At 43.6% G+C, this 22,920-nt stretch overlaps 1 protein-coding gene across 8 annotated transcripts in view; it reads left to right on the top strand.

Moving 5' to 3' along the window:
* EPC1 (enhancer of polycomb homolog 1) overlaps positions 1-22,920 on the top strand; it is a 111,378-nt gene that overhangs the window by 29,962 nt on the left and 58,496 nt on the right. For 4 of the 8 annotated variants that reach the window (XM_047755333.1, XM_047755330.1, XM_047755336.1 and 1 more), the window contains exon 1: positions 939-1,091. The exons of the other annotated variants lie outside the window; for them this stretch is intronic. In XM_047755333.1, the coding sequence (XP_047611289.1) occupies positions 939-1,091 (153 nt within the window). Of the gene's footprint in view, positions 1-938; positions 1,092-22,920 lie in introns of those variants that run through there. 8 annotated transcript variants of the gene reach the window in all.

Here is a 22,920-nt window from a genome sequence, read left to right as displayed (position 1 = left end):
AGGTTACGGTGTCCGATAATAATTATTTCCTTTGCTTCAGTGACAATAAGAGAGTGACTATGGGTCGATAAAATGCAAGATTAAAAAAGAAACAAAACACTAAACCCTACTTTGGAGCAGCTAGGACGCCTGCTTATACTGAGCCCAGTGATGGGAACTGACCCGTGATCTGATGCGAGCCCATCAAATACAATTCAGAGTTTCCTTAGACGCAAACATAATGGCTGGTAAAAGTTCACCCGAAGTGGCGTTGCGCCCTGAGCGTCCTTTGCATTTTCCTTCCGAGGCCTTAACGCGCCGGCTGGCGGGGCTTGGGCGCCCGCTCACCCAGGGCCCGGCCGCCGGCGGTGACAGGTGCCATCCCGACCCCGCGCTGCCCGCCGCCGCCGCCTCGCGGAGCTTCCCTGCACCCTGGCCTGTCAGCAAACGGCGCCGCGCGGGAGCGAGCGCGGGCCGGCGGGCGCGCGGGCCGGCGAAGCCGCAGCCGGCCCCCGGCGTCCGGGCGCCCGGCCCGTCCGCCTGCGGCCGCGGGGGCGGGGGCCGAGCCGCCGGGCGCGGGGAGCGGGGCCGGGCGCCGGGGGTTGGCGGGACGCGCGCTCCGTGCCGGCGCCCGGCCTCGAGCCCGCGCCCCCCCCCGCGTGCCCGCGCCGCTGCGCGATGCAGTGTGGGGAATGGCTGGGGTTGGCTGAAGAGCGCACAGTGGAGTTTTAATGTCCGCCATGTTGGCCATGGCGTATTGAGGAGAGCGAGCGAGCGAGGAGCGGAGCGGCTCGGCCTCCCACCTCCCGGCTGCTTCGAGTGCCCGGACGGCGGGCTCCGCGCTCCGCCCCTCCAGTCCCCGGCAGCGGCGGGCGAGTGGGGACCGAACCCCCGGTTCTCCATGATCCCGCTGGCCGGGGCCGTTTCCCCAGAGCGGAGAGGTATCTGCTGCGCCTGAGATGAGTAAACTGTCGTTTCGGGCGCGGGCGCTAGACGCCTCGAAGCCGCTGCCGGTTTTCCGCTGTGAGGATCTGCCCGACCTGCACGAGTACGCCTCGATAAACCGGGCCGTGCCGCAGATGCCCACCGGGATGGAGAAGGAAGAGGAGTCGGTACGTGTTAACTCCCCTGTCCGACCCGCCGCCAGGCCCCGCTCCCTCCGCTGCCTGCGGCGGCGGCGGAGCACAGACCCACACAAAATGGCCGCCATCTTCTCGCCGCCGCCGACTCCCGGCGCCGGCCGGGCCCTTACCCCGCCGCCCCCGGCCTCGACCCCCGGCCGCCGCGGCCCGGCGGGGCCTCCTTTCGGGCCACCCGCCGACCCCCGGCCCCTTGGACCCGGGCCCCGCGCAGTTCGGGCGCCCGAAAGGCACAAAGGGGTCACGTGACAAGGCTGCCGGCAGCCATTTTGTGGTCGGAGCGCTTGGGCTGGGCCTGGTGCATCCGGAGAGGGAGCGGGCCGGGCGGCGGGGGTGCGGCGGCGGGCCCGCCTGCAGCCCTCTCCGTGGACCGCTGGGTGGCGCTCTGGGGCCGGCTCGGCCTCCGCGCGCCGCCGGCGCCGGGAGCGCTGGTTCCGGGCGCGCCGGGGCACTGCTCGCCCGGCGGCCTGCGATCTGGTCCGGCGGTGCGGCCCCACGTGGAGCCCCGGGTGCCGGGCCGGGGGCGGCGGGACTGCGGGCCGCGGGAGGTCCCGGTCTGCGGGCGGCTGGGATCGGACTCCTCCTCTCCGTCCTCTTTCGGGACTTTTGCATCCACTTCTCCCGACTTCCAGTTAGTTGGAGGGTGGGTGGTGAACTACTTCTGTTCCCGACTTTTGCTTTGATCCTGGAGAATACGTTGCAGATCTGGGGCGTGTTGGTGGCTTTTCTGAAAGCCCGTAACTTTATTATTACTTGTTTCCCCGAATCAAACCTAATTCCGCCTGATTGCTGGTTGCTCAACCTAGAGGAGAAAAGACCGCATTTAAAGAAGATGTCCTAGATTTGAATTTAGAAGGTGGGCTCTTATTCGTAACCGAACAAAAGTTAAGTGATTTCCTGCACCGAAGTCTTAACAGGGAGATGTCAACCTGGGTGGGTTTCTCTATCTTAAGTGTTTTGCATCATACAGACATTTTAATCGTAGCCGTGGCTTTCCCTTGTGGAAGTTGGGCTCATACACAGGGATAATAGAAAAAGCCTCTCCTTTGCCCCAGATCCTTGACAGTGTAACTTGCTGACTTGTAATCCTGAGGAATTGCATACCTTGGTTTTCAGGTACAGCCATTTTAACAGGGTGCAGTGTATTGACAGTTCAAGGAAGTCGAGGAGTCCCTGGATTTGTGCTACAGATTGGTTTTGGAAAATTGCCTTGTATTACCTCCATTTGGTACTGTAAGAATTTTAAATGTGGAAATTATTCTCTGTAACGATGACTTTGAAAATAAAGCTGTTTAAACTGTTTGGGTTGTTTAACCTTTTAAAGTCAAATAGTTGTGACGGTCGAGTGTTACTTTTGAGAGTAGTTGCATTCATTAGCTTCTGTAGCAGTTGTAGCAGCACCAGCGCGGTGCTGACTTTGAGAAGGAACCTCTTAATTTATTTTACCTGTATCAACTTTAGAGTAGAATGGTGCCATTTGTTGACGTTTAAATAAGTGACTTGTTTTTAAAAATTAAAGTACTTGTGATTGCAGAATCTTGTCTTTTGGTTTTATTTTTGTTTCTGTTGATAAGTTTTACAGATACTCCTTTCAAGTTGGGGTGTCAATATTAACACTGCCCTGGAAATTCATTTGTAGTTTCTGTTTTGCAGGCGAGGAAAGGGAGAGACTTGATAAAAGCAGGTAGCACTATAGTACACTGAGAAATTTAGTTCAGTCTTGCTTCTGTGGATACTTTGGACTGTCCCAGGAGCCACAACCTGAAGTCAAGAACAGAGCTCAACCGAAGTATCAATGTTTATTAAATTTGACAGATAATTCTTGTTCACTGCAATCATTCTCACATTTTATAGCACAGTGGACATCATTCCCTTGTAACACGTGTAGTCTGTTTTTAAGGGATTTTTTTCCCTTCAGACTACCTTTTGCCATCATCTCTTTAGAATCTGTTTCACTTCACGGCCAACCAAAACTAAGACCAGTGAAACACAGACCTCAGGAATAGATAGCTGAATAGAAGAGTGTAAGCAGTCCCAGGTGAACAGCTGCTTTGCAGTCCTGAGGTTCAGCCTGGTAGGAGAAGGGGAAGAAGAGGCGGTACAGATAGATCATAGTGTTGAATGTAATTCATAAATACTGAAAGTGTGTGTGCTAAGCACAAATAAAAAGTAGTTGAGCTCTGAGTTAGCCTTATTTTTGGCTGAAAAATAATAAGCGTCTTACAAAGATGAAAGGTTAAAACCAGACTTATGCCTCTGATTGCTGTATTAGGGTCAGGAGCCAGCTAGAACCCGAATCGAGGGTCTCGTTTAGAAAAAGGGTGATCCTCTGTTGATCGTGGAAGGTGGGGCAGATTTAGATGAGGGCAGTTTTATATATCTTACCTCATTAAGCCTTTTATGTTCAAATGTCTGCAAAATTGATAGGTGAACTGTACCTGGTGACAGCATATTTAGTTTCTATGGTAAACTTGGCAGAAATGCTAGGGAGAATAACACTGATCTTTCCATTTAACTCATTTTGATGTTATAAGTTGAACATGCTGCCTTAATTAAGCATGCCTCTTAATTTCTAAGAAATAACTTTCAAGTAGATGTCCCCTCCGCCTATCCAAACATGAGTTTTACTCAATTCTAGAACTTAGTTTTTGATGAGTTAGTAGGATTGAGAAATAACTGCAGATTGTAATAAATGGAAGAACTTAACATAGATGTTGGAGGTTCAGTGTCTAAATTGGTATAATGTAATACATTGTAACTTGCTAAATCAAAAAGTAACAGTTGATTTTCAAATCATTGGAAATCAGTATACTGTCAGCTCCAAATATAAAATAAATGAATCCCTTTGGGGTAAAAAGAAAAGTTTGAACAACAGGGGGGGGGGGCAGAGGTTGCACCATCATAGTTTTAAGAGTATAGTCTTTAAAGTCAGAAATGTTACAATACCATTTAGTGCCATGGTTTCACTTTTAATTGAAGGGGTAGTTTTTCCAAGGTATCGGTACTAGGTAATGTCGTTAAAATGGACTTATTTTGGTTAAAATGGAAGCTCTACATTATGACTTTGCTTTATGGATATTTCTCAGTTGAGGAAAGACATTCTGAGAAAGTTGGTTTTAAGGTGGTATTTGGATTTCCCGTCATGGCTCAGTGGAAACAAATCTGACTAGCACCTATGAGGACGCAGGTTCAATCCCTGGCCTCACTCATTGGGCTAAGGATCTGGTGTTGCCGTGAGCTGTGGTGTAGGTCGCAGACGTGGCTGGGATCTGGCATGGCTGTGACTGTGGTGTAGGCTAGTGCCTACAGCTCTAATTCCACCCCTAGCCTGGGAACCTCCATAGGCTGCAGGTGTGGCCCTAAAAAGACAAATAATAATAAAGTGATATTTAATAAAGTGGGACTGCTGGGTTCCTGGAGTCAATTAGTTTTTTCCTGAGGATGCATCTCCAGCATTCGATTCCATTCTTTGTCAGGACTGTAGGCTTCACCTGTCTTCTGTCACTGAGGCTTTTGGGCGAGATAGGTGATGTAGATAGATGTCAGTGATGAGGTTGCCTTGTTCCTGCCCTGCACAGCCACCTTTGGGGCCGTTAGAAGTAGGATCTGGCCATCACAGTCGAACACCTGGTTTAATAGGGTTCTAAGCACACAAGATGCTCTCATACACCTGTCCTTTCTTTAAACTCTCCTTCATTACTGGCCCAGTATATGTGTTATTAAGACCAAGTTTATGAAGTAGACAGGTTTTTTTTTTTTTGGTTTTGTTTTTAACTAGAGGAAAATTGGAAATATGTACACATGGTAAGAGAAAAATTTAAATACTAATTTCCCCAAACTTGATAAAAATCCTGTTTTTCTGTTTCATAAAAACAAGCTTAAGTCACTTTAAATGATAACTTTAAAGTTTTATTTCTCATTTTTGGAAAGAAACCCAATCTTTTTTTTCCTTGAAAATTTTGTAAACCAAGATTTTTTAGTCTTTAATCTAGATTCTTCCATTCTGTCCACTGCATTGGAAGTGAAAAGAAGTAAGTGAAATCTCAATTGACCTAGAAGCAAAACTTAATTTTACGGATAGTTTGAATTAGAAAAGAATTGAGAATATTTGGGATTTCTCCATTAAGTAACAGATCGTTAAAGATAATTGAGAAGCAGTAGTAAAGTCTAATTTCAGCTTTCTACCCTGCCCAAGATATTTTAGTCTTTATAAGCTGGGCTTCTGAGAGTTGCATGGAAATGATGCTGGATTTAGTAAATTCCCATGATATGCATATAAAATTTTGTGATGGTTTATTTTCTTGGGAGAAGATTGGTATTTCTCCTCAGTTTCTCAAGGCATTGATAATGGCGGGGATGGGAGCAGACTAAGCTCAAGATTATGGTTTATTGTTTTAAAATTTTCTAACGGTCGTTTTGGTTTTATCGGTATGGAAGTTACTACATAGGCTTAATAAGAGGAGAAGAATTGAAAAATTAAAGGCTGTAGGCAGATCAGGAAGACTGAGAACTCAGCTACAAAGGGAGCCCCTTGAAAGCTGGAGGGGCTGATGCTGAAGTGTTGGCTGTTGTTTCAGTGTACTATTTCATATTTAAGGTTTTGGGTTAGTACCACTAGTACTTAGACTTCATTTTCTTATAAAACAGTAATGAAAACTGATAGGTTTATATATCCAGTGGGGTTTTGTGGGTGCTTGTGATCTGTAATGGAATTTGCAGAACTCCGTTTTCTGTTGATCAACAGTACTTAAGTAAAAGTGCCATCTAAATAAAGGGTAGCTTAAATCTTGTAAACAAGGAATGCTTACAGGCTCATGAATTTGTAGCTAGGATTAAATATTAAACCAGCCATTCCTAATATTTTATCTAAAACAGACCAGGTTTTAGTTTGGCTTATACTTTATAGTCTCCCTGTGGTGGTAGTGATGGTAACGCAGCAGATGGAAAATATATATGTCTATCTACATATGCACATAATGGCAAGAGTTGTGTTTGTGCACATGAAGGTGTGGATTCTATGTTTGTGATTGAATTTTCCTGGAAAGTTGAGTACTTGTTAACAGCAGTCAGTTAAAACATGACTTTAAAGCACAGAGGGTAGCTTGTAATTTGGGAATAAGATGAATTGTGAGCCTCTAAGTGCAAAAGCAGTGTGAAAGTATGAAATACTGAGAGAGACAGAACTAGACAGAGTATGTCTTTTACTTTTAAAGTAAGCTTTTGAAGCCTTAAAGTGTGACTTAAATTAATATATTACAGTAACTTTTCTATAAAAGTAAATCAATTTATGGGGAAATCAACAAGGAGACAAGTGATTCAAATGTTTTAAACAACTTGCTAGAACTGTTTTCAGTGAATTACTTGAAGCTGTTAGCTTCTGCCCACCTGTAAATTGTGGTGTGTTTCTTGATCAAGTTTATTAAGGCCTGTGATCATAGGTAATGATTTTGAGCAATGTCAATGTTTTAAACCTTGTGGATACCTAATTTTGCACCTTTAAGTATATAAATTGGATTTCATCCACCGACCCCATTGTAGGTAGATTAAAACAAAAAACAAACTTGTAGTTAATAAACCTAATTTGACCCATTGTGTGATGAATAGGGATATAGTCAGTTCTTTAAAAGATAAAACCCTACCTCAATTATCCATTGTTGCAGAGGCATCTTTAAAAAGTTAGTTCAGTTTAAGATATGCACAGAGACATTTTGCTGAATTTTGCAACAATTTATAGAGCAAATCATTTTGGTTGAATTTCCTTCAGTATAGTAAGTACTGGCTGAAGAAGTACAGTGTAGCCTTAGAGTAAATCCAGGGGCAGGGATTAGCTTGAGTTTAAAATGTCCTGTGGATGGTTGTATAGAGGTTCAGATCTTTTTCTATACCGGGATGAATTATTTTGATTATCTTGGAATCACAAGTAGCAGTTGTGTATCGTCAGAGAAAAATGTACTTTGGCATTTGCTGTCTTTGACAAGTCACTTAACCTTCCTGAAAGAACCTTACTGCTGCAGACAACCCCTGCCCCACCCCGCCCCTGCCCTTGCCAGCAGTCCCCTGCCCCACCCCGCCCCTGCCCTTGCCAGCAGTCCCCTGCCCCACCCCTCCCCTGCCCATGCCAGCAGTCCCCTGTCCCACCCCGCCCCTACCCATGCCAGCAGTCCCCTGCCCTTGCCAGCAGTCCCCTGCCCTGTGTTAGGCAGCTCTGAGGGGGGGAATAAGGCGGTGTAGGTGAAAGTGCTGTACAGGTAAATTTCATTATTGCCAGATACCCAGTGTATAAAATGGCCTTGCTTTTTGTTGTTGCTCAGTACTCCGTGCTTTTATACAGTCCTTTGTATTTAGCATTGTCTGGTATAATTGTCCTAGATGTGTTGCCTATCCTTTTATGTATTTGTAAAAAGTCGTATCTTTAAATGTAGGTGATTTATTAATTGGGAAAAGCATAAATCTGGGAGTTATTAGACTGAGGCCTCACCCAGCTTCCCTGTGTGTGTGCGGTTGAGCATGCATGTGTGTGCAGGTGCATGTGGTACCTGTGTGCTCTCACACACCCAGGCTTTCCTCACTACACAGTGAGGTGGAGCTGTGACAGTTTCCTGTGGTAATGAGTATATTGTGTATAGTTACCAATGCATTTAGGTCTGTTTCCATTTGTATTTTATGAGTTTATAGAGTAATGTAAATCTTTAATTAGTTGGTGGCTTCATTTGTACTGTACATAAACGTAATTGACCCAAAAGTAAAAGTAGTCTGGATGCATGGGTGATTGGTTCCAGTTGAGTCTAGAAGAAGGCTTGCATCCTAAAGGACTTAATATAAGTGGGTGCAGTAGTCACAGAATGCTTGTATTGTAATGAGAATTTGAAACTGGAGCCAGAATTTTGTATTGATGGTTGCGAATGTGTGCTTCACCTCTAAGATAATAGAGGCTGAAGGGGAAACGAAATATGAATGTGGCTGTTTTGAAGTTGAAAATAATTTTATTATTGTAATAGCCAGGTGTAGATTTTTGAGGTATAGTGTACAGAGACTAAGAAAATAGAAATTCATTTTCATTCACTTTTGTAGCAAATATTTATCCTGCATTATTGATGAGCCAAGGACTGTTGTAGGCTCTGTGAGGGCAGGACTTTTTGTCTACTTGTTCACTGATGTATTTTTAGCAGCCGAAGTAGTGCCTGGCACATAGTAAGTGTTCAGTATTTAATTGAATGACTCAATCCTAATGGGAAAACACAGACAAAAGTAAATTAATGAAAGTTTAATGTACATATATTTAAAGTTATATATATTTAACTTTTAAGTGGTAGCTGAATAAGGGAGTATAGAATTTCAGGTGAAAGGAGGTGGGTAGAGATTTCTTTGCATAGAGGGAATGTTGGACCTGACACTTGAACATGGGAAGAGCCAGACCTATGAAGATCTGGCTGGAGAACATTCCAGGCAGAGAGAGAGACTGGAGGACAGGTGCAGAGAGGAGCAGAGGTAGGAGCAGAAGGCCATTGTGACTAGAGCAAAGTGAAGAGAGAGTTGAGTGGTGTAAGCTGAGAATGCACAGGTGGTCCGGGTCCATGTCTAAAAGGTATTAGAGGCTACCACAGGGAGTTTGGGTGGTTCTGAAATGAATGAGCCTTTAGAGAGTTTCAGTTAAGGGAGTGACATGATCTGAATTATGCTTTTTCAGTGTTATTCTCACTGCCGTGTGGAGAATGGCCAAGAGTTGCTTTAACTAGAGTGGTAGAGTAGGAAGGAAGAGAAATGGAGGGACCAGAGGTGTATTTAAAGGTAGAACCAACAGAGCATGGCCGAGAGACTTGAATATACTAGATGGAGAGAAAGAATCAAGGATTAACTGCTGATTTTTACCTTGAGCAGCTGGGTAGATGGGTGATCAGGCCACTTACTGACATTGGAAGAACTGGAGGAGGGAGGCTATATAAAGGATGGGCTTACTCAGCTGGAAGTGCCTCTTATTCTTATTTTGTTGGTTATGCAAGAATGTCATGCATTAGAGCAGTTTGCACTATGCACTAGAGGTATAAAATTTAGCAGTCATGGGCTGGTACTATAACTTTGAAAGTCTTTGGGATACAGGTGTTATTTAAAGCTGTGCCTTGAGGCTCAAATAGAGGAGGAACTGTTAGAGAATTAGGAAGAAAGTGAGGGTAAAGGTGTCTCAAGAAAGAAGAACTTAGGTTGATTTTGTCCACTGAAAAGTTGAGTAAGGGTAATGTGACCATTTAATCAATTAGCTGTGTGCCATTGGCCTATTGGATGGAACAGTGGGAAGGAAAGTGCTGTTGGAGTAGAAGAAATACTGACCAATAAACAAAGGGGACGAGCAGGTCTAGATAACTCTTTGGATAGTTCTGCTACAAAGATAAGCAGAAAAAAGCGCTAGGATGGGGGGTTGCGGGAATCAACCAATTTCCTTTTTTTTTTTTGTCTTTTTGCCATTTCCAGGGCCACTCCTGTGGCATATGGAGGTTCCCAGGCTAGGGGTCAAATGGGAGCTGTAGCCACCAGCCTACACCAGAGCCACAGCAACATGGGATCCGAGCCGCATCTGCAACCTACACCGCAGCTTACGGCAATACCAGATCCTTAACCCACTGAGCAAGGCCAGGGATTGAACCCGCAACCTCATGGTTCCCAGTCGGATTCATTAACCACTGCGCCACGATGGGAACTCCAACGACTTCTTTTTAGAAAAGAGTTACAGTGTTCCAGCAGACACAAACTAGGGAGGCACGGCTGAGCTGTCCACTGCCCTGTCTCTACCTAGAGAGCTTCCAGGCTGCAGGCACAGCTAGGGGAGATGCCAGATGGAGCCTGACAGCCTCCCTGAATTGAAGAGGCAGTTCAGAGTGTAAGGAGGCGGAGGTGGCTTTGGGGCAAGGTACCAGAGAGACGCATGGCTGGAAACTGGTCTGAGCCTGTCTGTGGGGAAGCTCCTGAGGCTTGGGGGAAGCAACTGGGAAGAAGGACATTTGGGGGAGCTCACACACTGCTGAGAATGTGCTTTGTCCTTCCTGACCAGAGTGGCGAGACCTCCCAGGACAGAGTGCTGAGATGGGTAACTTCCTCAGTAGTGGGGCCAAGTCAGCTCTAGACTAAACTGTTGTGGACTCACCCTGATAAAGACTAAACACTAGCCTCCAAAGGATCTAACTAATTTCTGATAACTGTGCCCCAGAGTAAAGTCCCTAGATGTTTAAAGGAATGCTAAAAGATCCTATGACATAAATTTAGTGTTTGGCATCCAGTAAGAAAAAAATCACCAGGTATTTAGTGAAGCTGGAAAATCTAACCAGTAACTAAGGAAAAATCAATCAATAGAAAGAGTCGTAGAAATAATCCAGGTAATAGAATTAGTGGGCAGAGATGTGAAACTAGCTATTCTAAATAAGTAAGAGTTACTAGAACTAGTGTAATAGTTGGGATGTTGTCATTAAAAAGGATGAAATAATCTTATTCCCTTTTCTACTCAGGGACTTTGTTCCTGAAAACTATTTCCCATCATTTTCCTGGATCAGTTTCATGGGGGAGTTGGTCACCAATTAGGGCAGGAGTGCTTTTTCCTTTTTAGAAGTCAGGTGGGCTGTGATGTGGTGCAGTTGGCAGTGAGAGGTGGGTCGTTTGTCCAGGATTCTATTTTCTCTGTGATGTATGGGGTGAGATCATCACCTCAGAGTGAGGGGGACCTTGAGACAAGGTATGTGTGGAAGCTGACTTTCTAGAGAAACGCAACAGGATTGAGGGACCAGCTGGGGGCTCAGTACTTGAGATCATTTAAAGGGAGACCAGCCCACTTACTTGGCTTGCATTCAACTTGAGTTTAAGAATAAAGTAGGTATATAAGAAGGCTTTTCTACGGTTGAGGTTTGCCTGATGAGTACAAAGGAGGAAAAGAAGGGTGAGGGGATTAAAAGTGTTAGTGAGGTTTGTTACCAAGAAAGACTGGAGGTTTGTTACCATGGTAGACCTGAGGGAGCTGGTGAGGGTGGAGGGGCGGAGGGGTGAGCTGAGGCAGGAGGGTGGAGGGTTAGAGAGTGAGGTGCCTGACTCTAGATTTCAGGGGGCCCCGTTATTAGTGAAGAAGGTCTAGGAGTGTCCCCTGAGGTGGGGCAGAGGGAGGAGGGGTCAGCGTGGCTGAGGCCGTGGTATAGGTGTATTGTCCATGTAGGTGCCGTCACTGGGTGGGGGGGGGAGATGCCAGAGGAGTAGGAGCAGTTGAGAAGGAGACCGTGAGCTCTGTGACCGAGCAGAGTGGACTGTGAACATTCCAGGGCTTAGGATTTCTGAAAGAATAGCAAGGAGGAAGTGGTACGGGTCTGGCAGTGGGAGGTGGGGAGGACATTAACACCCCGCCCTGGGTAGGTGTGCAGGGCATGGGAAAATAAACAGCTTCTGCTTGGAAGGGCTACAGGGAGTGCTGTTTTTTGAAGACTGCGCCAGGCTTAAAATAGGGCAAGAAGATGAGGGAACTTTGAAAGAAGTTAAGATGGTAGAGAGAAGTTTCCTGAACTATCTTTATTCTAGAGAAAGGAGAAGAGTTGGGAGGGTAGGGAAGGGTGGAGGCTTGGGTCAGATTAGGAGTATTAGATGAGAGTGGTAATAAGAGCTAGAGTGATGCAGTTGAAGTCTGTTGATTATGATGGGGTTTATCCAGCCAACCTCAGATGTACAAATAGTTCCCTTCCTACCAGAGATTCTGAACCTTTGGGACTCTTCTTACAGCTAGAGATGGTGTGATAGCACAAAGGAGGGCAGCCCACCAGGTGAAAGCTGGTTGCTCTGAGCTCCAAGGCGTGTCTGTCACTCCTGCTGCATGGTGGCTTGTCAGCATTTTTGCAGAGAAGGGCTTTTGTACAGCACACCTGTTTCAGGACCCAGGAAACCAGACTTTACTGTTGAACTGAGGATTCTCTCCTCTGCAGTGCTTTTCATTAGGGCCTCTACCATTCTGTCAACCTCAGGACATTCTGGAAAATTGTGGGGGTGCTTTTGAGTGTCACTCTTTGTGGGGAGGAGGTGCTCTTGTTGCCAGGAACAAGTATAAGTTCCACCATGCAAAGGATAGTTCTGCAAAACAAAGAATTGACAGTTTGACCTTTTTACTGTCCCACACAACATCCCAGGTGATGAAATTTCCATTTACCAAATTATTTGAGTTTAGAACCTAATTGCACTTTACATGTAGAGTGTTTTTGATATAGTTTTTGGTAATACTAAATTTTCCAGGACTGCAATTATGTAAAGTAAGGGGATATCGTACTTTTGTTTAGAATTTTGGCAGAAATTGTTACCATTTTAGAAATAACTTTATCAACACTGCTGGTGGTAGTACAGACCTGCAAAAAGTTTGGGGTTTTTTAGCTCTTACGTTCACAATGATTCTCTGTAAACATGTAATTATTTACACGTTGAAATACACATTATTTTATTGTAAATTACTTTCCTTTAACTTTCCCGTTTGTTTTGCAGTTGGATCCTTGCATTGATCACTTGAAAAAACATGTTTAAGTAGAATAGTGGAGTAACTTGAAAAGAGAGAGCATCGGGTCTGATAGGGTTGAGTACAACTATCCTACTGGGTTCAAAACACGAGTTATGGAGTTAGGTTTCAGTTAAAGTTCTGGTTGTGCCGCTTACTTATCCCAAGTCTAAATGTGGTATAAGAGTGAAATGATCCTGTGTAAAGTGTGTAGTAGCATGGTGCTTTACATTAAGTCACATGCTCATATCTTTTTTACTTAATCTTTTTTTTTTTATTTTTAGGTAGGATTTTTAAATTTACATCATAGCAAACAATTTCTATTGTGTTTTTTTTAAAAACTTTTTATTTTAAATGATTTTTTTCCATTATAGCTGGTTTACAGTGTTCAGTCAATTTTCTGCTGTACAGCAAGATGACCACAGCAACATTATGTGAAGTGTTTTGATAGTGAGTGGATACTGTTTTATAAGTATCCAGTTGTATTTATGATGAAATGTGAGATAATAAGCAAGGTATCAAAAAAACATGGCCTTAAGTTGTGTCAAGGATGCCGAAGTCGACTTGCACACATGTGTGGCTTCCTGTCTCCAATGTATAAAACATGTTTTTGAAGAATTTGTCAGCAGGGAAAAAGTTTTCTGTACTTTTTAACAGGTTATACATTTTAGTGATTTTTTTTTGTTGTTGTTCTTGAGGCTGCTGCTCACATACATCCATGCATTTGGATGTAAGAATTTATGGTAAAAGATTAGAATGCTTTCTAGGGCCCCCCTCTTCCCACCCTCTTAGAATTTACTGTTGGCTTATGTGTTGGTCTGAGTCTCAGCCAGTGAAGATAAAGAGTAGTTTTCATGGGGGATGCTCTTCATACAGTAGGGCCTTGATGCCACCAGAGGCCAAATTCCGAGCCTCATTTAGCCTTCAGTACACCTAGTAGCCAAATACCTTCTTGAGGAAGGATGGCTGGGAGAATCTTTCCTGTCTGGTTTGCTCTCTTGGTTGAAAACCACCAATTACATCCTTGTGGTGAAGGACACTGTCTTTCACCTCCCTTATTTTACAAGACTGAGCGCCTAGTAGAAGTCGCTGTTAGAACACTGGCTAAAAGCATCTATAGGCACACAAGCAATCATAGTCTGAGCCTAGAATTAAAACATATAGAGAATACAGAGTTGGGACCAATATTATCAGAAACTAAAGGGAGACTGCAGATAACCATTGGATATAAAGCATATACTTAGCAAGTGCTTAGAGCAATATAATGGAAAGTCTATTTGAATAAGAGTCCACTTCATACAACATTCTGTAAAAGGTCATCTGATAAAGAACATCTAGTTTTAAAGTGTGAAGATTTGAAACTAGAAAATGAGGGAATTGTGATTGCTTTTGTACACTGTTTCATAAAACTGTTCTCAGCTGGAGGAAGCAATATCTACTCCTGGGAGGGCTTTCATGACTGCAGATGATTCAGAAGGGTCTTGTACCCCACATTTAAACAAGATTGACCAATGGGGACCTGCTGTATAGCACAGAGAATCTGAAAGAGAATGTACATGTGTATACGTATTAATGAATCACTTTGTTGTACAGCAGAACTTATAACCTTGTAAATCAACTACACTTCAATAAAACTTAAAAAACATAAACAATCCAACAAAAAGATTAGAATGCCTTCTGATTCTGAAAGGTTTGTATTACTTTTTAACTGGCTTTCCTACTCTAGTTTTCAAGTTTATCATCTCCCTCAAAGTTACCAGGGTGATATTGTCAAAATATGAGTCCAGTTGTTATTTTTCTATCTAAAATTCTTAAATTGCTCCTTTTCTTAATAGAATAAAATGCGCAAAACCTTTTAGTGGAGTTTACTGGGCCCTGCATGATCTGACCTCTGTCTCCATTTCCAGTTTTTTCCCCTTTCCCCTCCTTTGTTCTTTATTGCTGTGTTACTGCCAAAAGTAGCAGCTTAAAACAACACTTAAACAGTTTGTGAAGGCTTGGAATCTTAGGCGCAGTCTTTCATGAAGTCCCAGTAAAGCTGTTGGTTAGGGCAGCAGCAGGCTTCCCCCAGAGGGAGTGATCCAAAAGTGGCAGAGCACACAGATCTGTGATCTGAGTTTGGAACTTACATACCATCACTTCTGTCTTACGCTGTTGGTCACCCAAGCCAACCTGCTACATGTAGGAGGGGACTACAAAAGGCTGTGAATGCCAGGAGATGGGGGTCATTGGAAGCTGTCGACCACAGTTGGCCACATTGCAGAATATTCTCAGTCTCTTCCAAAGCCCCCAAAAGTCTCATCCCATTACAGTATAAGGGTCTTATCCAAATTGGTTTCAGGTACAATTGAGGCCTCTCAAATGTTCCATAAGTACAGCTTCTCAAGTACAAATTCCTCTTAACCCATGAGGCTAGAGAGAGGTATCTGCTCCCTCCACCCTTCCCAGTATACAGTATTGGGTCAGACTTAGGATAACCTTTATAAAACACTCCCATTCTGGGGGAGGCAGAGGGTAGGGGTGGTGTGCACAGGGAGTCCCTGGTCCATAGTATTTCTGAAATCCAGTTGGGCAATGATGCTAAGTCCTTAGTTGTCAGCTCCTGGGTGAAACTGACCCAAGCCAAAAGTATTTGGTTCACCCTCTCTTTTTCCTGAAAAGTAGAGCATGCTTACTACCGAGTTTTCCTAATTTGCTTCCTGCTAAAAGTTTAGGACTCTGAAAACCTCTTTTCATTTGTATTATTTTTATCCCCATCAGTTCTAGCTGGCCTGGTAATGTTTCTGAATATATAATTCTTTTAAAAGCTAGGTTGGAATTTTATTGGAGTCCGTTCCTTAGTTGAAAGACGCACCTGTGGATCTCTTTGAGATAAGCCGTTTACTGCCTTGAGCTTCTACTGAGAGGCAACACCCTTAGCTTCCTAAAAGCCTTATTGTTTGATTGAGAGAATCTTTAAAGCACAGAGTTCTGTTTAGCAGGCCTTTTGTCGGACGGAATAATACTCTGAGACACCATCTTTGATCTTTCTGAGGTCTTAACAAGAGGTTTCTATAGTCACTCCCTCAGCTTAGTTTTTAGACCTTGTTCTTCTGCTGATGCCCTGGATTCGATCTTGGCTCAGCATCCATTTCTGACTTTCAGCACTGTTTGCAGTTGGTGAGACTGCAAATTGTCAAAACCAGCAAGTCCTGGCTACTCTGTATGGTTCTTCATTTGGTTTATTTCTTCTCTCTCCTTTTTTTTTTTTTTTTTTTTACTATATATAGCAGAAAAACAGGGCAGCACTTTCAGCTCACTGGCTGAAAATCTCCTTAGCTAAATCATCCAGTTCACTAGGTAAGTTGTCACATAACTCAGGGTGACGGTGTTAATAAACTTTGTGCTCTTTCCTGTCAGATGCCCCCTCCTCTAGTCTCCAGTAACATTCACCTCACTTTTCTGCCCTCACCTCACCTTCTGAAACACCATGAAGCTTTTGTTACCAGCTTCTCCACTGATGTCCTCGAAGACCATGGCCTAGTGCCAAAACCAGTCTGATTGAGGTTTTTGTTTTACAGTGAAGACTGTTAGTACCAACATATGTGTTATCTCTTGCTGCCTAACTGCTTACCCAAAATTTAGCAGCTTACCACAGCGCACATTAATCTCAGTTTCTGAGATCAGGAATCTGGGAACAACCTTACCAGGTGGTTCTGGCTCAGCGTCTGCAGAGAGCCGTTCAGGGCTGCAGTCATCACACAGGCCTTTCTGTGACCACCTATGTGTCCTCAGAGCCTGATGCCCAGCTCCCCCAGAGCAAATGACCCACGAGAAAGCTTGTGTAGAATCGAGTGAGAGGGCTCCTCAGACACAGGCTGCCGACTTATAACTTTGTCCTGTCCCGGGAGTGACTCCCATCATTTGTACCATACCCTGTTGGTCACCCAGACCCACACTACACACTGTGCGGCGGGGGGGGGACCCACCCAAGGGTAATGTGCCTTAGACCAGCATGGAGTCTGGCTACTTCCAGGGTAAACTGAACTTATTCTCTCAGTGTCTCACGTCTGCCTTTGCTCACCCCGGCCGTATAGACGCAAATGCCTTTCCTGCCCCGTAGTTTATTCAACGTTTATGACGCTCTTCTTGACTCACCCTTTCCAAGTACTGTCACCTAGAGTTTTAGAAAACAAATTCATTTATAATTGTTTCTTTCACTATAAGCCTTTTTTACAGCAGAGATGGTGTTTTATCTTAAAAACTTAATATTGTTCTGGCACAGTTCTGGCACAGAGGTTTCTTTAACGCTTTAAAAGTTTTGGGGAGTTCCCATTGTGGCTTAGCAAGTTAAGGATGTGATGTAGTATCCATGAGGATGCGGGTTCAATCCCTGGCCTCGCTCAGTGGGTTAAGGATCTGGTTGCTGTGGCTGTGGTGTAGGACTGCAGCTGCAGCTCTGATTTGACTCCTAGCCCAGGAAGTTCCATATGCTGCAAATGTGGACATAAAAAAAGTTTTTTTAAGGTTCTGGAAAAATACAGGTACTTTGTTTATATTCTAATCAGGGGAGTTCCCAATGCAGCACAGTGGAAACAAATCTGACTAGTGTCCATGAGGCTACAGGTTCCATCCCTAGCCTTGCTCAGTGGGTCAGGGCTCTGGCACTGCTGTGCTGTGTGGTGTAGGTCACAGACATAGCTCGGATCTGGTGTTGCTGTGGCTGTGACGTAGGCCAGCAGCTCTAGCTCTAATTCGACCCCTAGCCTGGGAACCTCCATATACTGTGGGTGTGGCCCTAAAAAGCAAAATAAATAGATACATAGATAGAAAGAAAGATAAAATGGCAGTCAGGAGTTCTCGTCGTGGCTTAGCAGGAAAAAACCCGACTGGTATCCGTGAGGATGTGGATTTGATCCCTGGCCTCAGTCAGTGGGTTAAGGATGCAGTGTTGCTGTGACTGTGGTGCAGGCCAACAGCTGCAGCTCTGATTTGACCCCTAGCCTGAGAACTTCCATATGCCAAGGGTGTGGCCCTAAAAAGACAAAAATAAAAAAAAATTAAATGGTAGTCAAACACCTGATTTAACTGCCTTTGAGCTTTTGGAATAAGGCTGGTAAAGTAGGGTGTAAGCTGTAGTTTTTCATGTTTTCTCTATGGTTGGGAAGGACATAGGACATTCTGATAATCCAGAATTGTAAGACAGAGAAAATGTCATGGCCTTTCCAAAAGTAGGTTTTGTGAAATGCTCTGCTAAAAGCTCTTATTTTATATTCTGTTGATTTATCAAGTATTTGTAAATGTACACTTACAGAGTATAATACTAAGTATTATGAAGTCCACAGACATATTTTTCCTTTAAGGAGCTTATAGTTCATGTGGTAAATAAACTGTAATCTGAGGCAGTCTTTTTAAGGCCTTGTTGTAGAGATCAGATTATTTTTACTTTTGAGTAGTTGGTGTCTTATCACTTGGAGTCTAATACAACTGTGTAAGCCAGCTTCTAATATTGAGTTCCTGAAACTCAATCTCCTTTGTTGTTATTATTAGTAGTATATTAGTATTAGTATTTTTTGTCTTTTTAGGGCCGCACCCAGAGCATATGGAGGTTCCCAGGCTAGGGGTGTAATCAAAGCTGTAGCTGCCAGCCTACACCACAGTTAGAGCAACGCTGGGTCCGAGCCACGTCTGTGACCGACACCACAGCTCACGGAAATGCCGGATCCTTAACCCCCTGAGTGAGGCCAGGGCTCGAACTCGCTTCCTCATGGATGCCAGTCAGGTTCATTAACCACTTAGCCACGATGAGGTGAGACTCCTCCTTTTTTTTTTTAATGGCCACCTCTATGACATATGGAAGTTCCCAGGCCAGGAACTTCCAACACTGGATCCTTTAACCCATTGCACCAGGCTGGGTATCCAAACCTGGGCCTCTGCGGCGACCCAGGCCACTCCACTCAGATTCTTAACCCACTGCACTACAGTGTGAACTCCAAAGTCATCTCTTTTTAGTCCCCTCATTTGAGGTAAATACAGGCAAAATCATGCGAAATCAAAATCAGTTATTTTCCTCCAAAATTTTTGCCTTAAAATTATTTCTCTCTGATTTGAAAGTATCTTGAAAACCAATATTTTGGTTGCAATTTTCTTTTTATTATCTTCCTTGAAGTTTCCTTTTCAGTTTCACAGAGGCCTTTTGACACTGTGAAAATTCTATAAATTTTTTTTCCCTTGGTGATTTTTTCCTTTGTAATGCAATTCTAATAAAATAAAAGTGGTCTTTTTTTCTGTGTATCAGAAAGTATCATAGAATGAATTTCATAAAAATACATTCCTGGATTCCTTTGTCTTGGTTTTTTTCTGTACACCATTTAAAAACATCTGGTGAGTTCTGCTTTGTCTGAACTTTCCTACTGTGATTTTGTAGAATACATAAATTCCTCCTATCTTTTTATAGCAGTGAACCATTTTTGTTCTTTTTTTTTTTTTCTTTTCTTTTTGTCTTTTTAGGGTCACACCGTCGGCATATGGAAGTTCCCAGGTAGAGGTCTAATCCAAGCTACAGTTGTCAGCCTTTGGCACAGCCACAACAACACCAGATCTGAGCCGTGTCTGCGACCTACACCATAGCTCACGGCAATGCTGGATCCTTAACCCCCTGAGCAAGGCCAGAGATCGAACCCGCTACCTCATGGTTGCTGGTCCTATCCGTATCCACTGCGCCATGATGCAAACTCCCCTCTTCTGTTTTTTTGAAGATGAACAGAATAAAGAAATGCTGGTGATAGAATTAACTTTTTTTTCCTGGTCTTCTTATTTTTAGGACTGCATTTTTTCTGTATGAAATTTCTCAGTTGAATATTAATTTTTGCTCATATTTACAACTCTTATTTCTAAAGGATGCCTTATAAATTATATCACGAGCAAGACTCCAATTTGAAAACTATAATGTTCCTTTGTTTCTGGACCCAAGCATTTTAAGTCCTTCCTGGAATAAATATTAAATTTGAATTTTAAAATCTGATTTCTACGATCTGTTCTAGCAGGTTTTCACTAAGTAGCCTGCCTTATCATTTGGGAAATAATAGAATATATATATCTTCTAAAAGTGTTGCTGGAGCCTTTGGAGAGGCGTCCTTGTGAAATAAATAGTAGTCTAGCCATATGGTATTGGTGTATGCTGTGCTTTCACTTGGTTTAATGTATTTGGATTTACTGTATACCACAGTGGAGAAATAAGAGAACTAGGATGAAAGTTTAGATCAGCTAGCAGGAGTTTTAAAATATCCTGAATAAAAATTCCAGTGTACTGGTGTTTAATTTCTTAAATAGTTCATATGTAATCATCTTTAGTGCCATGTCCCTAATTCAGGGATAACATTTCTTGCCTGGATTTCAGTACCTTTCTAATGAGTCTTCTGAAGACTGCAGTTGCTGCCTTCCTGGGTATTTACACAACCAGTGGTCTTTTGAAAACTGAAATCTCATTGTGTCACTTCCTGCTCAAGACCTGTAAAGGGTTCCTATTGCTCTTAAAGTGGATTATATATGAGGCCTTACGGAATTTGTAATCTGGCCCTTGCCTCCTTTTTGCTCCTCTAAAGCCTCCAGGTTCCTTCCAATCACAGGATCATTTGGATCATTTCTTATTTATTAGCATGTACTGAAAGTATTCCTCTGCGGGTTGGTATGGTAATCTCCTACTGATCCCCCAGATCTCAGTTCAAGGTCACTTCTTAGATATCTATCTACCCATTAGGATAGGTCTGTTACATGCTCCCATAATGTATCTTTCCTAGCAGTTACTGTTGTAAACTTCCATTCTAGGTTGTTGTTTTTTTTTTTAATGGCCACAGCAGAGGCATGTGGAAGTTTCCAGGCCAGGATCTGAGCCACAGCTGTGGCAATGCCAGCTCCTTTAACCCACTGCACTGGGCCAGGGATCAAACCCATGCCCCCGCAGTGACCTGAGCCACTGCAGTTGGATACATTTTTTTTTTTTTTCCTTTTCAGGGCTGCACCTGAGGCATATAGAAATTTCCAGGCTAGGGGTTGAATCAGAGCTGACGCCACAGCAACACAAGATCCGAGCCTTGTCTGCGACCTACAGCTTACAGCAATGCTAGATCCTTAACCCACTGACCAAGGCCAGGGATCAAACCCGCAACTTCATGGTTGCTAGTTGGATTCGGTTCTGCTGAGCCACTACGGGAACTCCTTGAGGTTGGATTCTTAATCCAACACATATGGAACTCCCATATGTGTAGTGGGTTTTTTTGTTTGTTTTTTTTTTTTTAATATAATTTTTTTTTATTTTCCCACTGTTCAGCAAGGGGGTTAGGTTATCCTTACATGTATACATTACAATTACATTTTTTCCCCCACCCTATGTGTAGTGTTTTGATTAGCCTTTACCACATAATTCTGAGCTCCAGGTACCTTTAGCATTGGTGCTTAATGCTTCCATTATCTGTTGAGTGAATGACTGGATTGGCCCATTGCTAATTTATTCATATGTTTTTAGTTCAGTTTGTCCCAGAGCTGTGTTTAGAGATTAGGAACATAACTCCCATTGTAATTTAGAATTACATGAGGATAATGATTCTTCTACCATGTGGTTACTGTGTGATTAGACAGGTCACTTAACTGTAGACCTCATGTTTATCATTTGTAGAAGAAACTTGAACTAGTTGATCTATTAACCTGCCTCAGACTCAAATGTTGAGTGGCTCTAAGGGTTTTCCTCTATTTATCAGACAAGATCGGCAAGGTTATACTGTAAACATAACAGTCCTGAAATCTTGGTAGCTTTATTCTGACACTGCATCGTCTGCTGGGTTGCTATGGGTGTTCTGTTCTACATGACCTTACTCCAGAATCCAGCTGACGGGACCACCTCCATTCTGAACATTGCTGGACATTATAATAAAGAGCGCTGGGAGAGCTCATATCCTGTATCATTTATTCAGATGCTATGGCTAGAAGCCAGGCATGAGGTTCTGTGTCACCTCAGCTCACAGTTCACTGGCCAGAACAAGTTATATGGCTCTACCTCACCATATAGTTGACCAGGAGATACAATCCTGCCGTATGACCAGATGGAAAAGAACAAAAAAAAAAAAAATATTTCACAGACAATAGTAATAGACAGATACTGCCCTTCTGGTCAGCCAAAGAGTTGGCTCACTCTTCCTTCCCACAGACAAAATGTATTCATCTCCTCCCCAGTGAACCCATCCTGCAAGGCCCAGCTAAGGAGTAACAAGCTGAAAGTATTAGGATTTCCAGGTGATACACATAATTCTCTACATCAGGTCTGGATATGCTTTCTCTTCATCTGGAGATCTGTGAGTGAAAACATTTATCTGCACCCCTCCCACCACCACACACACATTCATCATACGTTGGAATAACAGAGGCCTGATAACCTCAGCAAATATCCCCTTCGGATAATGGAAACACAGCAGTCCCTAACCTGGAGCAACTCAAATCCCACCAGGCTGGCTTTATAAGGTCCTCTTCCCCTGGATGTGGGGAATATTCTTATCTGGGTACTAGACGACTGTCTGGGTTTTGTGGGTCCAGATATTGAATCTAGGAGATTCCTCCTTTCCATCGTCTTCCTTAGCCTCATCTCAAGTAGATGTTGGAGGATAAGCCTTTTGGGAGCCGAAGTGCCTCACGGGCTGCTGCTTGCACATAGAAGATAGGAGACGTGAGTGTACTTTTAAGTCAGTTGATTTTAATCTGGGCTCTTGGTTTTTCCTTGTTTCTTGGCAGCACAACTTTGTAGGCTTCTGGTGGTTCCTTTTAGCTCAGTATGCAAGATAGCCTGTCCTCTTCAGTTCTTTATAGGGATCTAGATCCTTAATGCTAATACCAGAGGCCTGCTGGAAGAGCTGCTCTGTCTGTCTCTTTTCCCCCAAACATTTTATTCAACTGAGAGCATTTATTGTGTGTCCGGTTTTCTGTGGGTCTCTGCTCTGAGGCTCTAATCCATTCAGATGTTTTAACTGTGGGTATCAGGACCCTGCCTTAGCTTCAGCCATATCCTCTTTTGTTCCTCAGAGGCCTTCTTGATTTTTTAATTTATGCTTTGAGTTGAGAAGCACTCTTCATCAAGTCCTCAAATTTTTGACCTCTTCTCTTTCACTCCTGCATACAAACTGGTCAGGTTTTTTTTTGGTTTTTTTTTTGTTTTTTGTTTTTTTTTGCATTGTAGGGGTGCACCCGTGGCATATGGAGGTTCCCAGGCTAGGGATCTAATTAGAACTGCAGCTGCCAGCCTCTGCCACAGCCCCAACAAGGCCAGATTCAAGCCGT

Source organism: Phacochoerus africanus, chromosome 12 (genome assembly GCF_016906955.1).
Source record: "Phacochoerus africanus isolate WHEZ1 chromosome 12, ROS_Pafr_v1, whole genome shotgun sequence".
NCBI lineage: Eukaryota > Metazoa > Chordata > Mammalia > Artiodactyla > Suidae > Phacochoerus > Phacochoerus africanus.
The sequence above is the reverse complement of the archived record's forward strand: the minus strand, read 5'-3'. Positions and strand labels throughout refer to the sequence as shown.